We start from the raw sequence: 27,062 nt of genomic DNA, 5'->3' as shown, positions 1-27,062 counted from the left end.
CGCTCATCATCAGGCTTGGTTTCCAGAACCTTTATAGCATCTTGGTCGCCCTCCTCTGCCCATGTTCCAGCTTGTCAACATCCTTCTTAAATGGTGGTGCCTAGAACGGGGCATTCCAGGTGTGATCTGATCATGACACAATAGAGCAGTGGGAGACGCTGTGGGTTAAACCACAGAGACTAGGACTTGCCGATCAGAAGGTTGGCGGTTTGAATCCCCGCGACGGAGTGAGCTCCTGTTGCTCGGTCCCTGCTCCTGCCCACCTAGCAGTTCGAAAGCACGTCAAAGTGCAAGTAGATAAATAGGTACCACTCTGTCGGGAAGGAAAATGGCTCTGGTTCGTCAGAAGCGGCTTAATCATGCTGGCCACATGACTCGGAAGCTGTACGCTGGCTCCCTTGGCCAGTAAAGCAAGATGAGTCCCGCAACCCCAGAGTCGGCCACGAATGGACCTAATACTTCCCTTGACCTGGATACTAATCTTCTGTTGATGAAGTCTAGAATAGCATCAGCTTTTTTTGCTGCTGCATCACATGTGCAGCTTTTCATCTTCTGGAAGCTTGTCACCAGGAGAAGTTAATCCAAGCCCTTCCACAGCTGCTGGTGGTCAAGATTAAAAAAAAGGGGGGGAGAGGGTTGTGGCACCCCATGCCCCAGTGCTCATGGCTGGATCCTCACCTACCAAACATAGCTGTAAAAGGAATAATGAACACAAAGACAAAGACGCTTCATCTCAAAACTGGGTATGGCTTTTCAACCCCATCCTCTACGTTTATTCACACAAACGTTTCTTTAATTTACAAAACTGCTGCCATTCATACACAATCAGGGTTTCCACAGTGTTCAAGAAACTTAAATACAAGGTCGCACACCAACCCAAGTAAACCAAATAGCTTAAAAAAAACAACAACCAACAACATATAAAGTTGTTCACACACACACGCACACGCACACAGGTCCTAGGTTACCAGCTTCTGTGCAAAGAAAAATGAGAAATTGCAAACTTGGAAACTGTGTTTTGGAGTCTGGGTTTAAGCCTTTCCCTTGTGTGTGTGCAGGTTTTCCAGGTTTAAGAAGACACCATGTCCAGTCAAGCTTAAGGTGGGCCAAACTCGCAACTGGACCAAATGGAAAAAAAGGGGAGAGAGAAAGGGATGAGGCTGGAGGCAGGGGGAGGGAAGGCTGGACTACGGCCAGTTCAGACCAAGGTGGGCTACCTTTGCTGTGTCATTTCAGACTGCAAGTGTGTGTGGATGTGTTTTGGGTGGTGGGGGTGCTGCATAATGGAGTGCTCCTCCAGCCCTCTGCTCAGAAAACTTGGTGTAGGGCAGAGAGGCGGCTAGATCTTCTTGTCCATGACATGCCAGTTTCCTATGTGGTGGGTTTTTTTAAAGAAAACAAGTGACTTCCATATACGAGACCTCACCTACACTCTCAAATGGTACAGCTAAACACAGAGTGACCACCTGAGCGAGAAGCTGTGACTTGGATGCATGCATCCCGCTTTCTCCTTCGACTTGGCTTCCTTGCAACTAGGAAAGCTCTAGAGCAGAGAAACACACCCAAGCAAGGAGGGGTGAGGTGGCTTTTCCATCTTGCCGATCAAGCACTGGCGCCCCATGACTCTGGCAGAAAAGCAACCCAGATAGTAGCTCTGGGCAGCTTTCCGCAACAGACACTTCATTCCGATCAGCAGAAAGCTGCTGCTTGTGTTGGGACGTCCGGATAGAGACTCATGCCGAGGAAGCGGTCCAAGCTGAGTGGACATATGGCACTGGGCACCCAGAATGCAGCTTCCAAGGTAACTGGTCACCCACCCTCAGTTAGGTACCTTGGACTCAAGTAAATAGGAAAGCGTTTCTCAAACTTTGGTCTCTGGCTGTTGTTGGGACTACAACTCTCATCACCCCTAGTTAGCAGGACCAGTGGTCAGGGATGATGGGATTTGTAGTCCAACAACAGCCGGAGACCCAAAGTTTGAGAAACACTGAGATTGGGGAAACAACAGACGGTGACATATGTCATAAGAGGGAGGTCCAACAGCCTCTTCCCCAGCCAATGGTGGATGGGAGAGGTCTATTTCGGAGAGAGGGGATTTAAGTCCCTCATTGTGCCTCTGCCCTTCCACATACAACCTCTGATAGAAGGGGCGCAAGTCTGTTTAAATGGAAGAGCAATCCAGTCTCTTAGGTGCATTTGCTTCAGAGATGTGTTTTTGTTGAAAGGAGAAGCCAGGTGCAGCCCAGGTAAAAAATACCCCTTGGCTTAAACTGTAAGCTGCGCTAGAGTGAAACCCAGCAAGGTTAAATACGGACTAGACAAATGCATATAGGGAGAGAGGGGGAGAAAGACAAGGAATTCAGAGACTGCGTTCTCTCTCCCACCAGGAGTGGGGGATGTTTATTGCTCTACTCTGACAGTGTTTGGAGATGTCTGAGTGGGATCCTGAGGGAACCAAAGTGCCAGGGGAAAAGGAAGACAATTGCCACCCATTATTAGCACCTCAATCCTGAAAACAGCAGCAGCAGCAGCAGGAGGAGGAGAAAGAGAAAGAGGGGCCCCTTAAGTATACTGATTCCCCTTGACCTCTGCCACGGAAGAAAAACAAGGTTCAGGGAGATACTGGAGGAGTAGCAAAGGGATCAACGTTGCCAGGAGAACAGCCACGTTAGCTTAAGAGAAACTGGTGGGTTTCCTGCGGCATTTAATTCTCAAGGAGCAGCACTGGAAGCATGGAAGCACCCGGGGCATCAAATATCACTGGCCAATCTTCCCTACGGATTGTAAATCCAACCAAACCACGAAAGGCTGGTGAGGACCATCACGGCCTGCTTGCCCAGAGGCTTCACGCAGGAGCATGACATGAGCAGCACAGGAAGAGACTTTTTGATGGGACAGTGCCATTGTGGCCCAAAATTTCATGCCCTGGTTCTACCAACGGTGCTGTCCCTGAAAAGGACGTCCAAAATAGCCTGCAAGGAGGTGGCAGTCCTAAGTCTCGGGAGTGCTGCAACAAACTGCTCAGCAGTAGCCCCTGGGACAGTTGTACCCTGTGGTGAGGTTAGGAGTCACACTGTCCTCATCCTCCATCCCAACTTCACAGTGGCCCACTCTGGTACAGAAGGTGACAGCACCCACTGTGTGCTTGCAAAAGAGATTACTAAAACAAGCAATGTTGCTAATTTTGTGCCTGCAACACACAAGGAGGAGTCAAAGGAAAGGGAGGTGGTGGTTGTAGTGGTCAGGGACTTTGGAAGCCAGTTGTGAAATTCCCCCCTCAGGCCGTCTGCTGTCGCTTGCCGCACCCATACAAGACAATGTCCGGCAGGTCTGAGCCCACACTGCCAGCTCCGACGACCTGGATGTAAACAGTTTTAATGTAAAGTCATACACACGACGCATGAAAGTGGTGTCAGTCAAACCCCTCCAAAACAACTGTGACGTGGACCTTCAGTGATATTTCACATTCCTCAGGAATAAGCTGGCAATCCCCATGCCAAATTCATCCAAGGATGAAGGATTCTTGCCACCCATCCCTATAGGAGTGAAGTTGGGAGACAAAACACCAGGCTACAGTATGGGACTCCAAGGATCGATGTGTTCACACAAACAACCGTAAACGGGACAGCATCCAGAAATGGGGGCAGCTCATCGGGCAGGTGGTCTCCTCAAGAGAAACTTGCGTGTGTGCCTGCTCTTTCAAAGAAGGAACGCTGCTCTCATTCAGATGCCATCTTGCAGATCTCCCACCCTGCCCATAAAAGTTTGTTGCAGATTCACAAGAACAAAGCAAAAACATTTAAGGTCTTTCCAAAGAGATTTAGCTGTATTCCGTGGGCAACCGAACAAAGCTGCCCCAGAGAATAAGAGGGAAGAGACGACATTTTGGGGGCAACAATGAAATACAAGTGAGAGGGGAAAACTCCTTCCTTGGCCCAGTGCTGCCTCCTTCAAGCCCCACACCCCTCCAAATAAAGGCACTATGGTCAAGCTACCACCACAAAACCACAAGCATTTACTGCAGCGTGAGCACGAGAGGGGCATGTGTGCCTGAAGTCCCAGAAGCAGCGAGGATGAACTGGGCTACGGGTTGGCATTTGCTTGCAGAGCTTATCCCAGAGTCTGGGTCATGCATCCGCTCCTGTGGATTCCTCCCTGCCTCAAAGGCACAGGAGTGAGAAGCAAGGACTAATCTACTCCGACAAAGACCGCTACACACAGATGCTCTGGAGAAGAGGAAGGGAAACCGCCTATCTTGCTCTTGCTAGCATTCAGAAATATGAAAGGGTTAAGCCTAAGGATCTCACTGATCTCTTGGTTTCAAAACTTGCCAGCTAACCGAGTTGCAAACTCAAAGCAACCCTTGGTGAACCTTCTCGACAGACTGTTTCTCCCCATCAACACATCTTGCTGTTCTGGCCATGAGCACAGTTGTTTGGAACAGCAACAGAGGACAAATTGCTGAGCAAAAGAATGCCGTTATGAGACTCTGGCTGTTCTATGGTTGACTCACCTACTTCAAGCTGCTTTGTTCTAACTGGCTGAAATATATTCCTGGTTAGGAGGAGCAAGACCTGTGTATCACCTGGAACCTTCTAGTTCAGCAGCAAGGAAACTGGTAGATTAGCCCCAAGTGGCATGGTCAGTGGTCAGGGATTATAGGAACTGCAACAATCTCTGGAGGGCCAAAGGTTCCTCAACCCTGTTCTAGGCCAGTCAAGGTGAATCATTTTCACTTTAAGGGAATCACTGAAGGGTCAAGAGACAGAGACAGAGAGAGACAGACAGACACAGAGGTCGTGGCTTAGATCAAGAGCAAAAAGTCTATAGCCTACACCGAGATTTCTTGACGGCTAATTAAATGAGGGTTTTTCTGGGTAGTGTGCAAAGGAAGTTCAACACAAATTGATCCCCAGCGTTAGGAAATCCAGTTGAGACCAGGACTTGCAAATGGTAGGCCTTGAAATAAGCAGGCAAGCCTTCTCAGCCACAAATAACCATCCAGGAAAGAATCTGGTTGATTCGTGCCCTGGTTGTGGCTGCCCACATCCCAGAAAGAAGGGGATACAAAGAGCAAGACAGTAGGCAAAGCAGAGACTTCTTTCATGGCCTTCCAAGAGCCGCAGAATAAACAGCACAGCATCTCCTCCAGAGTCTCACCAATCCTGGCCACGGCCACAGCCATCAGCCTCAGTAGTAGTGTGGAGGTATGCGGGCAACCCAGCTAGTGGACTGCCAACAAGTGTTAACCGAATTGCGCTGGCTTGGCAAAGCCGCTCCCTTCACTTCCATGGGTCTGGACAGTGCCTGGAACAAACAGCCTCACCCCCAAGTAGTAGCACCATTGCCAATCAAGACCGATGGAAGAAGAGATGGACAGGATTAGAAACTCCCTCTGCAACAGCTGGTAAGTTTAGTGTAAAGACCCGCTCATTGCTGGAAGAGATCAGCTAAAAACAGTTGCTGGAATGCCAGCTAGGAAATGGGATATTTGAAAGAGTTAAGAGTGTTTCAAACTAGAAGACTGCAGGAGAGGGAGGGTATTAAGTGTGAGTTTGAGTGGGTTTATGTATAAGTATTTGCTAGCACAAACAAGCCCCAAGGGCAAGCTGGGCTAGGCTTAATACACACTCTCTTTAACACCAAGGCAGTTCTGGGCAAGATCTACCAAGCCAAAGTAGCCAAAATGAGCCCAAAGTTAAGGGATCAGTTTGATGTGTCCAGGCTCTCACGGTCATTTAAGTAGCCAAGCAAGCCACCAAACCCATTGGCGGACTTTTCAGGGGCAGAAAAAACACCTGCCCATGTGTGGGCTCTCTTCACTCCCCCCCAAATACTATGTTCTTGACCTGTGAAATTTGGCATGCAAAACTGCAGGTGTTTCTCAGGCACCACACTGCCTGTAGTCCTGTAGCCACATAAAAAAAGGAAAGAGAGTTTATTCTTGTAATCATGACTTCTTATTGCCAAGTTCCACTGGTGAAGAACACTTTTAGGAAAGGGAGGAGAAAGGTTTATCCCAGCTTGCTTTTTGTTCCCCAAATCAGCAGCAACCTCTAGAGTTGACAACTTGTGTTCAGCTCTAGGTCTCCCAACATCCCTTCTGAATCTCTTCCAGCTAAAAACAAACACTAAGAAAAACAGATCTTGGACCCAGAGTTCTGGTGTTTAGCAGCAGTAGAAAAAAAATGTTTTGCATATCCCAACCCCGTATTTTGTTTAGGTAAAAAAAGGAATTCTCCAGAAGTATGTGCACAGATTTAGTTGGTCAGCAAAGCTGAGTGAGCAGAAGGGAGGGGAAGGGGAAAGGGAACAAGGGGAGAGGAAGGGGGGAACATAAATTTGATAAACTTTTAAGTCTCAATAATGAAATGGGTTACAACAGCTCCTGCTCCTCTTAGGTGTCTCATGTGACTTTTAAGAAGAATCTCGATGCTTAACGTCGCCAGAGATCCCGGTGATCGGCCTGGAGCCTCCTCAGTTTTCCTCTATGCATGTAAGTCGTGGAGATTGTAGGTCCCTGGTGAGAAATCAAGAAAGAGAAAAGAAAATGAATTATGACAACTCTGGTGGAACAAATACTGGTTACATTTGCTGGCCCTCCAAACCTTTTGCATTCCTTTGGCCACAAACAACCAGCCTTGGCATAGCAAGTCCATCGATTTTATGATTCATTTCATAATACGTACACACTGCCTCACTGTAAAAACATATCCTCAAAGCAGTTATAAAAAAAGATTAAACATGGAAATTATCAATGAGAAAAATTAGCAACAATAATTTAAGCCTATCCAAAAGTTAAAATAACAATAGATTAAAAACAGATTTAAACACGCATCAACTTTCTAAACATCTGGGTGGGCTTGTTTAAACAATTTTTGGGGGTTTTATCTTCTTTTTCAAGGAATACAGTCTCCCAGTTAGATGCCAGCAGCAACTGTGGATGTTCAGAAGAAACCAATGAGGCACTTCGACCTCTAACAAGGCAGGGATGTTCTTGACTTTTGTTCAGAGATTCCACCTGCCGCTTAAGAAGATCTTTTCAAATTAAAATATACGCAAACTGCCTTTTAGCCCTAAAACAAGGGCCCCAAAGGCAGTGCACAAAAGACTAAAACCAAATTTAAACAATGAACCAGATTAAGATTGGACCTCCCTAGTGTTGACTGCTGCACCTGGGCTGGGCAATGGTCCCAGTGAAACAGCAAAGAGATCCTCTCAGGACCTTGGAGATTAGAGGGACAAGCTTCTGGCCGAGTGTATCAGGATTCTACCAGTGTCACCAGACTCATTTGCAAAGCTGGCTGAGTGTTTTGCTCTGCAGTTTATCCTGTAACTTCTCCGCTGCGGCTCTCTGAGGTCTGTGCTTAATTATATTGTTTCATCGAAGTTGTAATGGTGGAGGCGGCAGCATCTCTCTCCCCTGAGTGCCGAAAGCAAGCATTTGTAGATTTCCTGGCCAAACACCAGCTCCTCTACACTGCAGACGGTGGTGGAGAAGCTGGCTGACTGCTGCAATGCACTGAAGAAGTTCAGAGCACTCGCTTCATCCAAAGGCTAAATCAAGAGTCTCTATATAGTTGCTATATCTCCTGTCCTCCACACAATGAAACCGTCTGCACCATTCCAGTTCACCTCCACCTTAAATGGCAGGAGACGCAAGCTGCGCCAACACTGCTGTCACTTGGCTACTGCATGATGCTTTACATGCTCAGTTCAAGAGCTACAGTCCCCCAACTAACTGCTAATTTTGGCCTCTTCCAGTGCACACACAGTCTTTCAGTTCTGGTTTCATCTGCTCAAGCATCTTGTGGCCTGGGCTTACGGGCAGCTGCACTACCTCAGCCTTGATATCTTCTTCCCTGTGAACTGCATTTTCTTCCCCATTTTGTGTCACCATCTTTTGGGTAAGAATCTTATTACACGGTCACTTCTAAATAGAGGCACCGAAAGAGGCTGGGACCATAATGGGGGAGTCATAAACTGGGAGGGGTGGCTAACACCCCAGAGGACAGGATCACACTTCAAAACGACCTTGACAGATTAGAGAACTGGGCCAAAACAAACAAGATGAATTTTAACAGGGAGAAATGTAAAGTATTGCACTTGGGCAAAAAAAATGAGAGGCACAAATACAAGATGGGTGACAAGGATCTAGGAGTCTTGGTTGACCACAAACTTGACATGAGCCAACAGTGTGACACGGCAGCTAAAAAAGCCAATGCAATTCTGGGCTGCATCAATAGGAGTATAGCATCTAGATCAAGGGAAGTAATAGTGCCACTGTATTCTGCTCTGGTCAGACCTCACCTGGAGTACTGTGTCCAGTTCTGGGCACCACAGTTCAAGAAGGACACGGACAAACTGGAACGTGTCCAGAGGAGGGCAACCAAAATGGTCAAAGGCCTGGAAACGATGCCTTATGAGGAACGGCTAAGGGAGCTGGGCATGTTTAGCCTGGAAAAGAGGAGGTTAAGGGGGGATATGCTAGCCATGTTCAAATATATAAAAGGATGTCACATAGAGGAGGGAGAAAGGTTGTTTTCTGCTGCTCCAGAGAAGCGGACACGGAGCAATGGATCCAAACTACAAGAAAGAAGATTCCACCTAAACATTAGGAAGAACTTCCTGACAGTAAGAGCTGTTCGACAGTGGAATTTGCTGCCAAGGAGTGCGGTGGAGTCTCCTTCTTTGGAGGTCTTTAAGCAGAGGCTTGACAACCATATGTCAGGAGTGCTCTGATGGTGTTTCCTGCTTGGCAGGGGGTTGGACTCGATGGCCCTTATGGTCTCTTCCAACTCTATGATTCTATAATGTCAAACTGGACCACGCAACATTCATGCGGTTTGTAGTTTTTTGAAAGTAAGCAGATATGTCCCAAAGTTCACCAGGATCAGGACTGCAGCGGGGGCAGGAAGGGTTAAAGCACCTATTTCCATCTAGATAGCACAAGTCTATGCCCAGCAAAATAATATCCCCAGCCAGAGCTGGTGTGTTGTAAAAGTGAAGGAGAGTTTTTTCCAATGCAAATCTCATCCTAGCTCACTCTTAAAGTAACATCATGATTTCATCAGTCCCTTTACAGGGCTATTGTAGGGGTTGCTAGAATGTATTTTCAGTCTTCTGTACACAAAGCCCTTTATAAATGCTAAATATAACATGAATGACATCACATCTAAGTCACTTAGCCCTTAGCTCCCAATGGTGAGAATTAACTGAGGAGCATGGTCAGATTTTCTGTTTCACAGCCCTGCAGCTTAATAGTTCTAAAAGGCACAGGGCTTCCAGGTGTTGCTTTCTGTACTGAATTAGCAGAACAAGACAAGCTTTGCCACCGCTGCACAGACCTCAAGTTAGCCTGGCTGGGAGCGTAAAGAGGCATTAAGCCAATTATTGGGCTCATAACTCAGGCAAACTGCCTCATACCTCACTGACAAAATGCACCTGGGAGTAAGGTTTAGGCTAGTTTTCGCTTCAGCATCCAAACTCAGGAACCAAGTTTCTTGTGACAAACCCTCCAGTGGAAAGCCCAATTAGTTGAAGCAGAAAATAATGGTTAAAGGGTATGCGATAATTGGCAATGCATTTTCCCAGGCTCTAATTTTCTTGTTGGATTTGGCAAAGGTGCTTCATAAACGCTTAGATACAGTTAAAATTGGCCCCTTAAGAGAGGAGGGTTCAGGTGAGGCTGAGGCAATTAGAGCAACGTTTAAACAGACAGGGCAACCTATTTGACAAAATCAGCTGAAGCAGAAAGGCAGGTAAATTTTGGCTTAAGATGGTGCCTGACCTATCAGACCCTGTGGAATGCGCTGTCATTTCGAAAGCTCTGATTCTGACGTATCGTTTGAAGGTTTCTATGTACATGGCTGTGCACTTGGTGTCACTGCAAATATATCTCACTCCTGCAAACATCATAGGCCCCCTTACGAAACTAAAGTTTTGACTCTTCCTAATCCTATTCATCTCTTTCGTCACCTCAGATCCTTGCCAGAAATTCCGAATTTTATGGAACTCCAAATACTGAAATAATCCAAAACTGGTATGTTTGCTGTATTCCACAAACACACAGACTATGCTTATAAATCAGTGGGGTGGGGAGAAAAATACTCCATTACCTAAATTCCATCAATATGTTTGTGCGTGCACCCACAGCCCCTCAATGGTCTACCCGAACCCTTGCAATTTGAGGGACTGAACATGACAACCATCAAGTTAGATCATGGCAATAAGTCTTATGTGAGCCTTTGCAAGATTAATGGTTCTGATCTTGCCAATGGAAGGAAAAGGCTTAGTCACTAGCCCTGACCCTGTGAGAAGGCAGGCCACACCAAGGATTAGTCCTGCCTAATATACAAAGTGGGTACAGGTGACAGGCAGACACTCCTGTGTGTCCAAAAACACTTTTTGCAGAGCAAACAGAGGGCAACAGTCTAGGTGAATTCCAACACCACCAGCAAGAGAAAAGGCATTACAGAGCAGTAGCTCTGGCGAATGCAAAGCTTTGAGATCTTTGTGTTTCCAACTTCAGCTTGAGATGGGGGAAAGAACCCTACTGCAGATACAGTGGTACCTCAGGATGCGAACGGGATAAGTTCCAGAGCCCCATTCACACCCTGAAGCCAACGCAACCCACGACTGTGCGTCTGCACGTGTCGCGATTCACCGCTTCTGCGCATGACGTCATTTTGAGCATCTGCGCATGTGTGAGTGGCGAAACCCGGAAGTAACGTGCTCCCTTACTTCCGGGTCGCTGCGGAGCGCAACCCGAAAAGGCTTAACCTGAAGCGACTTCAACCCGAGCTATGACTGTACAGAGAGGCGTTTTAGTCCAGAGATCCCCATCTTCTGTTGGTTGGGCACAACAGTTCTTGCCTTCAGTTCTGAAATCATTCACTTGCGATTTAGCAAGAGCTCATGTGAACAAGCAAGCCTCCGTTTCTGTCATAGTTAGGACAGCCTCCCCATCTTACATTAACAAGGAATTGTAGGGTGTGTTCCAACCACTCCTCCTCACTGCCTGTTCCAGTTCACTGTGAATCTCTGAGGAATTGTGCTGCAGGGATAATACCGGGGTGGGGGTGGGGAGTGTTTACATTATTTACTTATCCCAGGACAAGCATGAGAGACAAGCATGCCCTGACTGAGCCAAAGGTTGGTGACTTTCAGCTCACATCAACCCTTGAACGCAAATGAATCATGCGAGAAGAGTGGCCTATGACTCAATAATTAAGGACAAGACCAATACGCAATTAAAGTCCCAGGTTCAAATCCAGGCATCTTCCATGAAAAATATTTCAGGAAGTAGGGCAGGTATTGGACATGTACCCGCCGTCAAACCTCTCACACATGAGGAAGAATGAATGGGCTAATGGACTGAATAGTCTGGTATAAGGCAGATCCATAGGCTTGTGGCCCAGGCTAAATGATTACGTTAAGAGCACTGCAACAAGCAAACTCCAGCGCCTGCAGAAATCTGGCCTCAGCTGCCATAGCTCAGTGGGAGAGCATCTGCCTTGCAAGCAGAAGGTTGCTGGTTCGATCTCCTGCCTCTCCAGGAAGGATTGGGAGAAACTGCTGCCTGAAATCCTGACAGTCAGTGTAGACAAACACTGAGCTAGATGCACCAATGGTCTGACTTGCTATTAGTCAGCTGCCTGCGCCTCTGTTCTCCAAGGTATTCAAGTCAGGATGAGAAGCCAACAGCACCAATGAAAGCAGCGGGAAATCAGTGCCCATCAAAGAACACGACACCCATTTCTAAGAGCACATGGCTGGCACTTTGCTCAGAAGCGAGCAAGGGGGATATGCAGAGTGGCACGTCCCTGCCCCTTACATAACAGGGCAGCCTCTTCTTCGCTGCAGCTGCGCTTTGGATGGAGATGCTACCAGCTCTGGGCCCAGGGTGGGTGGAACGAGGCAGCTGGGCCTTAGAATAAACAGCCACAGGGCAGGTCTGTGCCCTCGCAGTGCTTATTACGTTTGCATTTTACCATTCTGAAGCGATGTGCAGGAGGGATTTCCCCCGAGGGCACAGCCTGGTTACGCAACTCAGCAGCAGCATCATGTTAGCAGAGCACGAGTGACTGCAGATGGCAAAAACACAGGCTGCCCAAAAAGGGGGGGGGGGAGAGAAGAGAGAGGAGGGAAAGCAGAAAGGATCTTGGATGCCAGTACCCTCACCCCTCTCAAACCCCCATGAGCCAGAAAAAAAGAAGAGGTCACCCACATCAGATAGAATACCTACCCAGCCCAGGTTCCAGACACCAGCCAACCTTATGTCTCTAGATGCCCACAAAATAGGACATGGGGGACAATAGTCTTTCCTACTGTTCCCAATGCCTGGTACTCAACATTTTGGAGGTGGTATACAACCATCATGGCTGGCAGCTATTGACAGCCTTATCCTGCAGGAATCAGCACAATTGCCTTTAGAAGCAACCTAACCCTTTGGTTATATCTTGTGATATAGTTTAATATCATGCTGTGGAGAAGTACTTCCTTTTGCCCGTTTTCCAAAAAACTGCAAAAGGTTAGTGAGACAGATCTTTCTCTTTGCAAGCAGAGGAAACTGCCTTATACTGAATCAAGATCATGGGTTTATGTAGCTCTGTGGTTCCCAAACATTTGGGGGCCAACCCCCTCCTTCCATAAACTCAACCCATGCCCTCTACCCTGTAAAAAGATTAAGAATAGCAGTTTGTACAACCCACCAAAGAAGATACTAGCACATTAAAATTGAAAACAGTAACAATTAATTGCACATTTGCTCAAAATCCAATTAAAACTATTTAGGTTGGTTAATTGAACAAAACTGATAACCAGTGATTCCTGCTTTTCAAAGCCTGATAGTCATTTACACCTCCATTACCCTGTTAAGTAATGCTGCCCCTCCCCGGGGGGCAGGACCAGAGTTTGGGAACTGCCAATCTAACTCAAAGGTGTCTACACTGATTGGCAGTGGCTCTCTGGGGTAGCAGAGAGGTGTCTTATCTGGAAATGTTGCAGATTTCATCTGGGACCTTTTGCATGCAAACAGTGCACTCTATCATTGGGCTATGGAAAAGCCCATATAGTCCTGTTAGCTATTCCTTGGCAAAACCTATTCTTCTATATGAAATATTTTTATCCTTAAGAATGCTTTCTACCAATTTAGGCAGAACAGACATTAACTGGCCTGCAAGTTCCTTGATCCCTGTCCTTTGGATTCACTTATGCCCCTATTATTTTACCAGTTTCAGATACGGCTGCAATTGCATCAGAGACTAGCTTATGGATCCAAACTTGAGACAAATTTTAACATGTGCTTATCCATGGAGGTTGAAGGAGTGAAATTCTTTTATGTTCATTTCTTAGAAAACTTGGAGAAGGTTGCTTAAGAAGAGGATGTTAGGAACTCTTAAAAGATAAAAGTTCCCACATCAAGCATGGTCTCACAGTGGTACTGAGGGCCCTCCCTCCCCATTGGGCATCATCTCAGATGTATGCAATGTCTCCTAAGGAGATGTGGCAATAGATTGGGGCACAGGACGCATTTTGGCTACATCCACCATCTGGAGAGTACCGTATTTTTTGCTCTATAAGACTCACTTTTTCCCTCCTAAAAAATAAGGGGAAATGTGTGTGCGTCTTATGGAGTGAATGCAGGCTGCGCAGCTATCCCAGAAGCTAGAACAGCAAGAGGGATCGCTTCTTTCGCTGCACAGCGATCCCTCTTGCTGTTCTGGCTTCTGGGATTCAGAATATTTTTTTTTCTTGTTTTCTTCCTCCAAAAACTAGCTGCGTCTTATGATCTGGTGCGTCTTATAGAGCGAAAAATACGGTACTTTCTTCCTGGAATTTAAAGTCTGCATCAAATATAGGACTGGATAAAGGAAGGTGTGCAGAAGCATGCCGGGCTACATATTGCTGTTTACTTTGAATGACAATTCCACCTACTTTGTCCGCAGGTTTTGTAATGATGTTAGGATCGTGTGAAAGAGCTTTCAAACAATCGTGTTGTGACTTGGACAAATTGTCCTTAATTTTGGGACTCTTCTTTTCTAATTTTTCCAAATCTCATAATACCAGTTGGTGAAATAAAGTAAATCATTATTTACTCCAGCTAATACGAATCCGTCCATTTTTTTATTTCATCAATTTCACCTGTGAACAAAGGGGGTGGAATTGTCATTCAAAATAAACAGCAATATGTAGCCATTCGAAATAAGATGGGTTTATGAAACAATTTTATATTCTCCCACCACGCTGATGAAGATCTACAAAACAGCAGTCAATATCTGGAATCTGTTCAGTGTTGGACATTATATTTGCTGAATACACTAAGCTCCACAGCTTGTCTTTCATCGTACAAAGTCTGGTACCTCGCTTCATTTAAAGATTTCCAGAGACTTTGAGACTAAGATTTCATTTTGAACTTGTTATTGTTTGAAGGAATTCTATAAAGATTGTCTATTACGTATGTATATGGTCATCGTGTTGCCTAAACATTGTTGACAGTTCAGCACAGACAGAACTGGGCCAAATTATAGGCCACAGCCCTGACACCAAACCTGGCCAACCCATGGAAAAGTAGTGCACAAGTTTTATTTTAGAACAGTAACCGTTCAACAAGAATTTTTAAGAAGCTAAACAGGCACCACTAGGCAACACCCCACACAACATTCTTATCTAAGCTCATTCCGGACTGGTGAGCGGAAAGAACAGCACACCACTTTTTATGTAACTTCTGGAATGTACGCTGGAGGGCAAGACAGTCCCGACAGCTGAAGGAAATTGGAAGGCAAAGCCTGCCAAGAGCACTTTTCACATCATCTTCCTGAGTAGGAATGAATGAGGTCGCTTTCAGCGCAGAGAGAAGATGCACCTGAAGACAGATTCATTCTTAGGAAGCCAATTCAATGGTTTGGGCTTGAGGGAGGGAGGCCTGCACAACTTGCGATGCAGCAAGACAAATGCAGCCCGTGAGTCACTTATGGTGGTCTGTTAGGTCCCTAAAAATCCCTTGTTTTTGGGGATCGCCAAACAGAAGGTTGTTTGGACCCTTTACGGCTGGTGGGCTGAATTTAGGGTGATGAACCGCGAGCTGTGCAAGCCCGCCCTGGGCAGAGAAAGCTCCCACCAAGCCTCACCTTTCTCTGTCCTTCAGGTTATCTAAAGTCTCACTGCTACTTACTAAGTAGTCATCTTTTCATGCTATACTTGCTCTAAAGATCATATTGACTTGCATTTTGCAGTCCAGTTAAATACTGGGTTCTGCCAATCTACTGTAATAAAATGGAGAAGAAATGGCCTGCCAAGACAAATTTATCACTTCACTTGCTGCAGCGTTCAACTACTGTTGCAGCATTCTGATCGCCTACTGAAATTAACAACCATTTTCCATAATTTCAGCCAAGTTCTCTGCACATCCTTGGTAACAGATTGTTTGTATATGGCTTTGCAAATGGTTCAAGGGTCCTCCCATTCCTGAAATGTGAAAGTGTTTTGCAAGCAGTGCTTGGAAGGGAAACAAGATTCCTGTTTCTGCTGTGTTTTCAATCCAGGAGCACGTGGCAGGATTCGGAGACTCAAAAGCATGGTCACCGAGCCCTGCTGACTGGCTAGCTGGCACCTACTCTGGAGGAGGCTTCCGCCTTCCTGCTGCAAGTACATGAGAGGGACACAGCTATAAGTACTGTGCGTGCACTGTGCAAAAAGAGCAGGACGGCCCTCGCTCAGCCCTGCGAAGGTGAAGCGAAACAAGGACAACTGCATTCCTTACTGGTGAAGCCAAAAGAGAAGGAAGCCTCTATAAGGAAGCTAATGAGGGACTCTCCAGAAGCAGTTGCATCATGGGTAATTTGTACTGAGGGAAGGGTGGGAACATTGGTTCTGGGTGAAGAAACTAAGGAGAATGGAAGACTTTTAGGGAAGCTTTTAATGTTTAATAGACTATTGTATTTTAATATTCCGTTGGAAGCTGCCCAGAGAGGCTGGGGAAACCCAGCCAGATGGGCAGGATATAAATAATATATTATTATTATTAATTATTAATTATTATTATTATTATTATTATTATTATTATTATTATTATATTACTTCTCAGGTGTTGGGGAGCACATAGTTCTGCTCTTTAAAATGCCCAATTCAGGGCATTTGCGGCTAATGAATGAATGAATGCCTGAACTAGACAAGCTGTTTTTATTTCATGCCCGTATGTTCATATTCAGAAGCTACTGCCCCTTTTCTGCAATGAACCTGAACATGGGATAGAAGGTGTAAATCACAGAGCTAATAATGGCCATTAACACTCGCCCCTGTTGGGAACAGCTGCATGTCACAAGAGACCTACAGGATCAGACCAAAGGTCCATCTAGTCCAGAATCAAATTTCCCGCAGCAGCTAACTTAGATGCCTTCTGTAGCTGCCCCCAGCACACACTATTCAGAGGGATACACTGCCTCTGAACATGGCAGTTCTAAAACTTAGCCATCATTCTGAAGCGGAGATAAAAAACAAAGTTTGGCAAAATTCCCCAAGCCATTACTTAAGGACCCAGAGCATCACAGGACCACTACCCCAACAAGCAAGGGCTCACAGCTGCAGTCACCAGATTGCCATTGGCAGGTGGAAAGGGCATCTTTTAACCTGGCAATTGCAGCATACTTGCCCCGAGTCTGCAGAAGAATGGGGTCCTCTGCCTAATAGTCTGCAGAGATGCTTGGAAAGCACAGAGGCTTTCTCACAGCTCTTGGTGTGTTGCTGTGACTCTGCAAAACAGGGGTGACCCTTCCCCTCCATCCTTCATTGCCTCAGCTCAGAGCTGGAGTCGGAAGGAGCAACTTCCCTTACCCCACTTTCCCTGAGCCTAAAGCACTGGGTGATGTCAAACCAGACTCTGACCTTTCCTCTGCTGCTTGTTGCAAGCACAAATCTTTGCTGGCTACCGAAGGCAACTAGTGTCTTGAGGGTCCAACACATACTTGTTTCAGAACACAAAGGGGTTCCGCTGCTGCTTCACATCACCAATATGAAAAAAGCGGAGAGCAGGCCCACTGCCTCAAAGGAGGAGGAAGGACCCACTGAAGTTATTGACCCAGGAGTGACACTGCATTCACAATTTTAGGGTGAAAGGTATCTGTGAGGAAGGGAGTGCACCAACCTTTCTTATAAACAGCAGCTCACTGCTCTCATATAAGCCATCAAGTATGCTGCCTTTAGGGCTGCAATGTTTAACCAATTACAGCATTGGTTAAATGTGTTTATCTATTAAACACACTCCTGATTAATTGAGCATTTAAAAAAAGGTTTTGACATGACTATAAAAACTGCAGGTGGCAAGCAACATCTTGGAAGAGGCTTTCTCTCTTTTCTTGAACACAGGATGAATGCTTCTTTCAAGGTGATGTCTGCTGTTATTTCAAAAACAATGCTTTTTACCTGTATGCAAATTCATACAAATACTTGCCTTTGTATACAGGGTTCATGGTATCCTTGTAACAACAAGGATCTGATTTTTAGTGGTTCAGCATCTTGCTCCTTAATCTCATTCACTGCACAGAACCTCATCTTATTCAGGTAGAAAGGAAGGGAGCAGACATGCACAAACTGCTCTTGCACCATTTGAACAGTTGAACAGAGAGCAGAGCTGTAGGTTATGTTTTATTATCATTTGTTATGTATTGAATTTATATACCGCCCTATACCCGGAGTTCTCAGAACAATTTTTGCGATGGTTGTTAAAGGGAAAAACCAAGGAAAACCAGGTGGAAATGCTATCAAAGGAAGAAATTCTTAGGCAACTGAATGTCTATATAGCCCCAAGCAGCTTAACAGACAGAAAATGGCTTCATTGCCCTACTAAGTTGTGCAGAGAAGAGAGAAACTGCAGAGCACTTACCCCAGTTTTCAAAGCACACCAACACTTTGACCTGAGTTTAAGCAGCACAAGTAACCTGGTCCATCCTGGATTCAAGCTCAAAGGCATCGGGTCGGTCCTGCGGGTTAGCAGCCAACATGTCTTTCAAGAGCTGCTTGATCCCCTCGGACATGGAAGTCCTGCGTTTCTGGGGGATGTGCAACTCCATCTTTGGGTTTTCTAGCAGCGCCTCCCCGACGGGCACAATCTCAGTCCCCTGCTTGATGTAGGTCCCCAGCAGCTCCTTCTTGGTCTCGGCATCGATGAACGTTATCCTCTCGATCATTGCCCAGATGATGATGCCCAGGGCAAAGATGTCTGCCTTGGCAGTGTAGTGCCCCTCCCAGACCTCAGGAGCCATGTAGAAGTCTGAGCCGCAAGCCGAAGACAGCCAGTATTTGTTCACATTCACATTTTTGTTATCGTTCCCCCCGTCCTTGCCTCGAGCAGTCAAGCCGGCGCACACCTTGCTGAGCCCAAAGTCTGCCACCTTGAGGACAGGAGCGCCCGACTGCTCCGTGATGAGGATGTTGTCCGGCTTCAGGTCTCTGTGCACAATGTGGTTCTTGTGAAGGAAGGCAATGGCGCTCGTCAGCTGCAACATGAAACTCTTGTTGGTGGCCGGGTCAGGCCTGCGGGAAAGGATGTACTGGTTCAGGTCTCCCCCTTCGCAGTACTCCATGACGAACCAGAGATAACAAGGTTCTTCAGCATAGCCCAGGATCCTCTCACCTTGCCGGGGGAAGAGAAAGGAGAAGGGTTACTGCATGAGCAAGACGGGGAGACTACAAAGATAAATCGGAACCTGGGAAGGGAGTGTGCAATTGGACAGCACATCTTCCTAGAGGTCTATTATACACAAAACTGCACCGATTTGTTTTGTGAAAACTGGATGTGCCGTAGTGAATCCATCACTGGAGGCCATGTCAACCGGTCAGGACATGGCCTGGCTCTTTGATGAACACAGATGAACAGAAATGCTTTCAGAAATCTCTCTATTAAAGATCAACACACTTTTGACTTCTGTGCAACATTTCAGATCTCACAGGAACAGACCTCCAGCAATATTCTGAGATCCCGTGGGCAATATTTTAATACACTTTCTCCCATGCTGACTAGCAGCTATCTCCTAGGCACCCTCTTCCAAGGCCTCTAGCCACAAAAGCACCACAAAAATGGCTGCCAGGGTGTGTTTCATTGCAAACAATGACTTGGAGCCATCTGACTGAACTGGCTGCTTGAATGGGAAGGCAGGTAGTCCTCAACAGCACGCAGCCCATCAGCAGATGGAATTTATTAAATCCAGGAGACAAGTTATTGCTCAATCAAGCTAATCTGGTTTCGCTTTTGAAACGAAAAGCATTTGATACCATATTACAAAGGCTATGCCCTGTGTGCATTTTCCTTTGGTGTGTGTATGTTTTTATGGGGTGAGTGCTGCACACTGCGAGGGTGGATGTACCTTAGCCAGAGGGAGAGAGGGATGGTGATCCTGTTTCTGTGGTTATGGTTGGAGGGGAAGGGTCCAAATGTTTGTGGACCATACCTTTTTTCAATCCTCCATCCACTGTACAGGTATTTTGTTGCCAGGCTACTGACTGATTTCCCTGGAAACATATTTAAAGTCCAAGTATGCCACTATGTTTTTGTTATTCTGAGATGCTATTCTTTCATCTGGTATTACAGCCTCTTAGTTCCATTACAGTGGTACCTTGTGTTACGGACAGGATCCGTTCCGGAGGCCCGTCCATAACATGGAAAGCCCACAACTTGAAGCGCTGTGTCTGCGCAGGCGCGATTTAGCGCTTCTGCGCATGTGGCAAAACCCGGAAGTAACCCATTCCAGTACTTCTGGGTTGCCGTGGGATGCAAGGCAAAAACACGCAACCTGAAGCGGACGTAACATGAGGTATGACTGTATTACATATATGTTTATATTTTGGGAAACCACTTAAGACAGTACTAAGCGATATATAAATATAAGAAATAATAACACTCCTGCATGTAAGCTTTGAATTGCTTTTCCTTTTCCTACTGAAATGTCTTTTGGGCTCTCGCACATCTTGTCGCTTCACCTTGCAGCAAGCCAAGGGCCTTGGGAAGTGGGCAAGATAGCAAAACAGACCTTCCAAAGAGAAGACGCCAAGTATGACCAAACAGAACCAGAGATAAGTTGCTTCCAGGTCTTTGATAATAGTGAGGAGCACAGGCTATTTGCATAAACAAGTCTGTTCCCATGACTACTGCTATGGTAATTGAAGGCTATATCACCACTTGGCTATCCTGCCCTGTCAACAGCAAGTAGGGAAAACTTTAGAAAGAAAAAAAATACATGAAAAAGGGTGTGGGCTACAGGCCTCTAGAAGGATTTGATTGTATACAGGGGGAGCGGGCGGAAAAAGAGAGTATTCTTTCCTGTTATAAGCTGGAGGTGAACAAGAGGATGAGAGGGAAGGCAGTGAGAAAATGGAAACTGAAGAGACTGTTGCTGCACTCAGAAAATAAAAATCAGAAGCTCTTATGGGGGTCACTCCATTCACTAAATTACAAGCCACGCAGGTGCTCCCTCTGTTCCATTAATGCCTCAAACCCAAGTTTCTTTCAGTCTAAAGAAAAACATGAAAAAGTTTGTAACATAACCAAGATTAAACAATTTAATGTTTCAGTTGTTCCGTCTCAAGTATTAAACACGGTAAGCAATTTCATAGCCAGGAATGGGTCATGAGGAATAAGCATCCGTTTAGAGCGTCCTTTGCAATTAACAGCCACACGGTATAAACAGCCACACACAGAAACTGTAACCCCTATGCACACTTACCTGAAAGAAAGCCTAGCTGAACACAATTAGAATTACTTTCAAGTCAATGTGTGTAGGATTGGACTGTGAAATCCCTCATTTGAAGTTTTCATCCCCAAAAAGTTTTTGATTTGAGTTTCTACTGAAATGAGGCTGCATTTTAATACTTTAATCTTCTTTTTAAGTTGTATTTTGATCAATTGTTTTTATACCTGGTGTTAGCCGCCCTGAGCCCGGACTTGGCTGGGGAGGGCAGGGTATAAATAAAAATCATCATCATCATCATCATTAATGCTAAGATGCCTAGTGCACATTAGCAGAAAGTCAATTCATCAAAACTAGCTAAAGGGCTATGGGAAAAGCACCCCTCTCCCATATTAATTAGACACACTGGAAAGTTAGTGATCACCTTCTCTTTCCAATGTTGAGTGACCCCCCCATGTTGTGTTGACGAGGCAACAGTGAGTGACTAGCCATGAGTTCGAGGCAATAAAGCAAGAAACTCAAAAGGTTGCCAACGCACAGCAAATGGATGCTGCACGTTTTTCTGTGGTGCCCATTTGGGCATTTTGTGAGCTCCCGCATGGCACGCAGCTGAGCAGGCTCTGTGGCACGCCAGCCGACACGTGAAGGGGCTTGGCTTAGCTATAATAAGCCAGCTCTGTACACTGACAGTATGCCTTGCAAAGAACACACAGTCCAGCACAAGCTCAGACTGGGTGATGCTGCTGGGTCCAAGGCTGCACATTGCCTACACACATGCTCTCCACACATGCACTCTCTTCTCCCCATCCCCCACCCTCACCGCTCTCCACACGCGGTAGATTTACTTGGGTCTAAGGAATGCCCTTTATTAAAAGAGGGCTTACGCTAAATGCAGAGAAATAATAAAAGAAAATCTGTGGCAACCTTCTGCTAAAGAATTGTCCCACAGAAAGCTCAGTTGCTGTTTGCTCTCTTTCCCTCCTTATTAGGCACCTCACCCCCCCCCCCAAGAGGATCATCCTCACCACCTGAGCCTTCGGCGTAATTGTGGTGCCTGCTATTCCAAAGGGCATGGCGACAGTGACTCCTGACGGCATACGAGGTTGACTAGTGTGGAGGTGGATCACTAGGGAAAGGAATACAGAGCGAGGTGGTGGTGGTGGGAGTTGGGTATGAGGAAAGAAATAAAAGCTATTTCCAGGAGGTCTCTGCTCATCCCAAAGGAAATGAACTACTATCAGAGGAGAGATGAGGGACAAGGAGATAGGTGCGCATGTGCAGAGGTTAGATATATGCATTAAAATGACTCTTTCACACACTAGACTGGCCTGAACAAAGTTGGAAAATATTTACAGATGGGCTGCAAGCTAATTGCTTGTTCCAGAGATCATGTTGAGATCTTTAAAGGTAAAGGTAAAGGTACCCCTGCCCGTACGGGCCAGTCTTGACAGACTCTGGGGTTGTGCGCCCATCTCACTTAAGAGGCCAGGGGCCAGCGCTGTCCGGAGACACTTCCGGGTCACGTGGCCAGCGTGACATCGCTGCTCTGGCCAGAGCCAGAGCCAGAGCCGCACACGGAAACGCCGTTTACCTTCCCGCCGGTAAGCGGTCCCTATTTATCTACTTGCACCCGGAGGTGCTTTCGAACTGCTAGGTTGGCAGGCGCTGGGACCGAGCAGCGGGAGCGCACCCCGCCGCAGGGATTCGAACCGCCGACCTTTCGATCGGCAAGCCCTAGGCGCTGAGGCTTTAACCCAGAGCTCTTTATTGCACTGACTGAAGCCACCATGAGATGCGGCTTCAACTTATGAAGTCAGGAAGGCGAAAAGGGGGAACAGAAAAGACAACAACTGCAAAGAACCATCAAAGACACACACACACAACTGTTAAGCAAACTTTCAGAGGATTTTTATAAAAAAGCACTTCAGGGGCTGGTATTTTGTAAGCATTCACGCATCTTTGGAGGGCCTACATACTCAGTGCTCTCTCTGAGGAAGGTCTCTGTACATGATTCAGGTCTCTGTACATGATTCAGTCAGCTTGGATTTGGAGAAGGGACCTAAGAGGACCACATGCAAATTTCCTATACAGTGGTACCTCAGGTTAAGTATTTAATTCGTTTCGGAGGTCCGTACATAACCTGAAACTGTTCTTAATCTGAAGCAACACTTTAGCTAATGGGGCCTCCTGCTGCTGCCGCGCCGCAGGAGCACGATTTCTGTTCTCATCCTGAAGCAAAGTTCTTAACCTGAAGCACTATTTCTGGGTTAGCGGAGTCTGTAACCTGAAGCGTATGTAACCTGAAGCGTATGTAACCTGAGGTACCACTGTACTCAGGGAATAGGCACAGCTCAGTGGTAAAAACATAAGAAAAGCCAGTGGTCAATTTAGTCTAGCATACTGTTCTCACAGCAGCCAGCGCACTACTGGAGGTAGAACTTAGCCACACTGTCTGTGTCCCACTGAGGATGTGCCCATCTTTCCCCATGACTCTTTGCGCTATACTTCCATAACCAAAGGAGTCCAGCAGGGCTGGTCCAATTAAAGGGGTGAAGCAAGATCTACACCAGGAAGTGTAAGTGTGTGTGTGTGTGTGTATTACATTGAGACCTGCTACCCCGGTGGATCCTGCCACCCGAGGCAGTCATCTCACAGATGGTCTGGCCCTGGGGTCCAGTATATTGTAGGATATGTAAGCAAGATGCTTAGCACCCCCTTCTCATACTCGTTTTAAAATTGTGTACCTATTACATATAAAGATCCATTCATGGGCCCCAATACTTTGGTGTATGCACACACCAGGCATCTACAGCGGACGCTCGGGTTGCGAACATGATCCGTGCAGGATGCACGTTCGCAACCTGCAGCGTTTGCAACCCGCATCTGCGCACACACGGGTTGCGATTTGGCGCTTCTGCGCATAGCGTGATTTAGTGCTTCTGCGCATGTGCGACCGCCGAAACCTGGAAGTAACCCGGTCCTGTACTTCCGGGTTTCGGCAATCCGTAACCCAAAAAAAACGCAACCTGGATTGGCTGTAACCTGAGGTATGACTGTATAGGGATCATTGCATAGGGATTTTCCCCTGTCCCTCCCCCAACATCTCCACAAGGTCCAGTACCTTGAAGTGTATGCATATACAGTCATACCTCGGGTTGAAGTCGCTTCAGGTTAAGCCTTTTCGGGCTGCGCTCTGCGGTGACCCGGAAGTAATGGAGCGCGTTGCCTCCGGGTTTCGCCACTTGCGCAGACACTCAAAATGACATCATGTGCATGTGCGGAAGCAGAGAATCACGACCGGCGCATGCGAGTTGCGTTCGCTTCAGGATGCGAACAGGGCTCCGGAACGGATCCCGTTCGCATCCAGAGGTACCACTGTACAAAAGTTTCATGTGCCACGCAACCGCTATTTACGCACCTTTTTGCTTCTGCTACGAATACAAAGGGCAGTTTGCAGGACCCATCCCTTAAATGTAGCCACACAAGATTACCCCACATAAGGCACCCTAGGAAGGATTCCCCCTCACATACACACCTCAGTTTAGTGAGGGGAAGTTTAGTAGCCCAACCTGGGGAGAAAAAACTCCCTCCTTTCCATAGAGTCTTGCCCTGAACCAAAGCTCCAGTACCCCTCCTTTCACCAGATGCCACTTAACATAATAAGAGGCTGGCTGTTGGGATCAGGCCTTTCAAGGCGGAAGGGGCACCTGTCCTCTGCCCTCACCCCCCCCAGAAGAAAACTCGCAAGCAGGAAGTAGGCATTCCCAGACACCCAACACATGGGCAGCATTAGGCCCCGTGCCTAAAGGTAAAGGTAAAGGTACCCCTGCCCGTACGGGCCAGTCTTGACAGACTCTGGGGTTGTGCGCCCATCTCACTTAAGAGGCCAGGGGCCAGCGCTGTCCGGAGACACTTCCGGGTCACGTGGCCAGCGTGACATCGCTGCTCTGGCCAGAGCCAGAGCCAGAGCCGCACACGGAAACGCCGTTTACCTTCCCGCTGGTAAGCGGTCCCTATTTATCTACTTGCACCCGGAGGTGCTTTCGAACTGCTAGGTTGGCAGGCGCTGGGACCGAGCAGCGGGAGCGCACCCCGCCGCAGGGATTCGAACCGCCGACCTTTCGATCGGCAAGCCCTAGGCGCTGAGGCTTTAACCCACAGCGCCACCTGCGTCCCTAGGGCCCCGTGCCTTAAGCACCCCATTTTAAGGCACAAGCGACTTGCAAACTACTCCGGGGATCATTTCCCCAGAGCAGCATGCAGATCGAACAAGCAAAACAAACTGAAAGTGGAGGGAAGGGGACGCGCGGACCTGCTGTAGCGTGCACGCGCGTGTGCTGGGCCCGCACAGAGCAGCAGCAGCAGCAGTCTCCTTACCTTTGCACAGGATCCTCGCCCAGCACACCCCCTCCCTCCGACTCCCGAGGAGCGCCAGCAAAGGCGGCGGGGGGGGGACTCTCTCGTGGTGGGCCCCTTACTCCCGAGGTGGGGCATTTACTCCCGAGGTATGCAGGGCGAGGGCTGGCTGGGGGTTTTTTTTGGGGGGGGGACACCCTCCATGGGTGGCCCCCCTCCCCCCTGGGTGGTATATGGCGCCCCTCCCCCCCCCGCGCGCGGCCTACCTTTGAGGGAGGTCTCGACGAGGCGGAGGTAGAGGGCGCTCTGCTTGTTGCCGTGGCTCATGCGCTGCCCGAGGCCGTCTCTCTGCAGGACGCACTCCTCGAAGCGCACCACGTTGGGGTGTCGGCGGCGGAGGCTGGTCAGGGCCCAGAACTCGGCCAGCGCCAGCTCCACGTTCTCGGGCGCGTCGCAGCGGATGCGCTTGACGGCCAGGCGGGCTCCGCTGCGGCCCGACACGGCCTCGTACACCACGCCGTAGGCGCCGCGCCCGATCTCGGCCACCAGGCGGTAGCGAGGCGGGGAAGCCGCCGCCTGGCTCGGGCCGCCTCCTACCTCCATGGCGGCGGCGGCGGCGGCGGCTCCCTCCTTCAGCAGCGGCGCGGCCCGCTCGCGCCTCAAGCGCCGCTCCGGCAGCCTTTGTGTCCCTCGGCGGCCGCCGTCGCCGCCCGTTTCCATGGCAGCGCCGCGGCGGGGCCTAGCTGGTGGGGCCGCCGCCGTCGTCGTGGCCGGGGGAGCCCCTTCTTCATCCCGCCCGCCCGGCTGCTCCGGGACGGGGCTCGGACGGTCCTCGGGCTCGCCGCCGCCGCCGCCGCCGCCTCGGACGCGCTTCCTCCGGGCCGCCTCAGGAACTGCGGAAGGGAGGGGAGGGGGGAGGGGAGGGCGGCGTCGGGTGCGAGGCAAAGGGGGGGGGGAGAAAGAGAGAGAGAGAGAGAAACACACAGGAGGGCGGCTGGTCAGTGAGGAGGAAAGCGCGTCGGGGGATGGGAGAAGCGAAAGGTCGGAGGGGAGAAAGCGCGCCCTGCCTGCCCCTTTAAAAAGCGCGCAGCCAATCGCCGCTCGCGGCAGCCAGGTGGACGTCGGGGCGGGGGGAGAGAAGCGGGCCGTACCATCTTCCTCCTCGAAAGGGGGAGGGGCACAGAGCAACCCCTTCTCAAAATCCGAACGGGAGCCGCCGTTCTCCCCAGCGCGGATGGTTTTCACGGGAGGAACGTTAAACAATAACGCGCGTAATAAACCCCTTTCCCTCGCCGTAGCGCGAGGTGAGCCGAGAGCACCCGTCGTTAACCCCCCCTCCCCCCCCTTCGGAATAGCTCCTCCCTTCATGGACTGTCAACATTTCATTCATAGCTTCAGGGAGGCGGACGAGTCCATTCTGCAGCTTGGGATGGGGAACGGGAGATCAGCCCATTCAAATGCTCCATTGTATTGCTTTCCCTACTTCCTTCCTTGACAACTTTTGCAACCCTGGATTTTTTGGGGGGAGGGGAGGGGGGGGAACTGCTGGACTGCAAAGAAATCTCGACTTACCTGGAACGAGGAGACGACCCTCTCCCTCCTCTGAGCGCCCCCTCCCCAGCTTGCGCGGTTGGAGGTGTCGGTTCCCAAGCTGAGAAGGAGGAAAGCGAGGCGAGGGAGATGCTCTGAACCTCTGAATGGATGCAGAGAAGCTGGGAGCTTAGCTGATGCTGTCGCTAGGAGAGGAGCGAAAGAGGTGGACGGCGGGGAATGGGGGCGGGGGAGGGGATCATTGCATAAGCCCCCTTATGTAATAGCAACTGGCCATCCCCGGTGAGGAGAGAGAGGGACATGCAGCCAGGCAGGCAACCAACATCTGCTTATCCTCACGAAGAGGCACCAAAAGCGGTGCGCGCGCTACTGCCTGGGAACGGGGGTATGAATCTGGGAGGGAAGACTCACCTCTTTCCCTTGGTGGGTTTTTCAAATTGGAAGAGGGTGGTGGCGGTGAGGAATTATTTAATC

The 27,062-nt window shown here is 48.4% G+C and overlaps 1 protein-coding gene across 1 annotated transcript; it reads right to left on the bottom strand.

Moving 5' to 3' along the window:
* Positions 1 to 733: 733 nt before the first annotated feature.
* STK35 (serine/threonine kinase 35) lies at positions 734 to 26,420 on the bottom strand. Its single transcript, XM_079979485.1, has 4 exons — positions 26,189 to 26,420; positions 25,304 to 25,930; positions 17,882 to 18,631; positions 734 to 6,520 (listed from the first exon to the last, which is right to left on the bottom strand). The coding sequence occupies exons 1-3, from the start codon at positions 26,403 to 26,405 to the stop codon at positions 17,919 to 17,921; spliced, it is 1,557 nt and encodes a 518-aa protein (XP_079835611.1). The 5' UTR covers positions 26,406 to 26,420; the 3' UTR covers positions 734 to 6,520; positions 17,882 to 17,918.
* Between the last annotated feature and the right edge of the window lie 642 nt (positions 26,421 to 27,062).

This window comes from Podarcis cretensis (assembly GCF_951804945.1).
Source record: "Podarcis cretensis genome assembly, chromosome: 6".
Lineage (NCBI taxonomy): Eukaryota > Metazoa > Chordata > Lepidosauria > Squamata > Lacertidae > Podarcis > Podarcis cretensis.
This window is presented reverse-complemented; position numbering and strand designations above follow the sequence as displayed.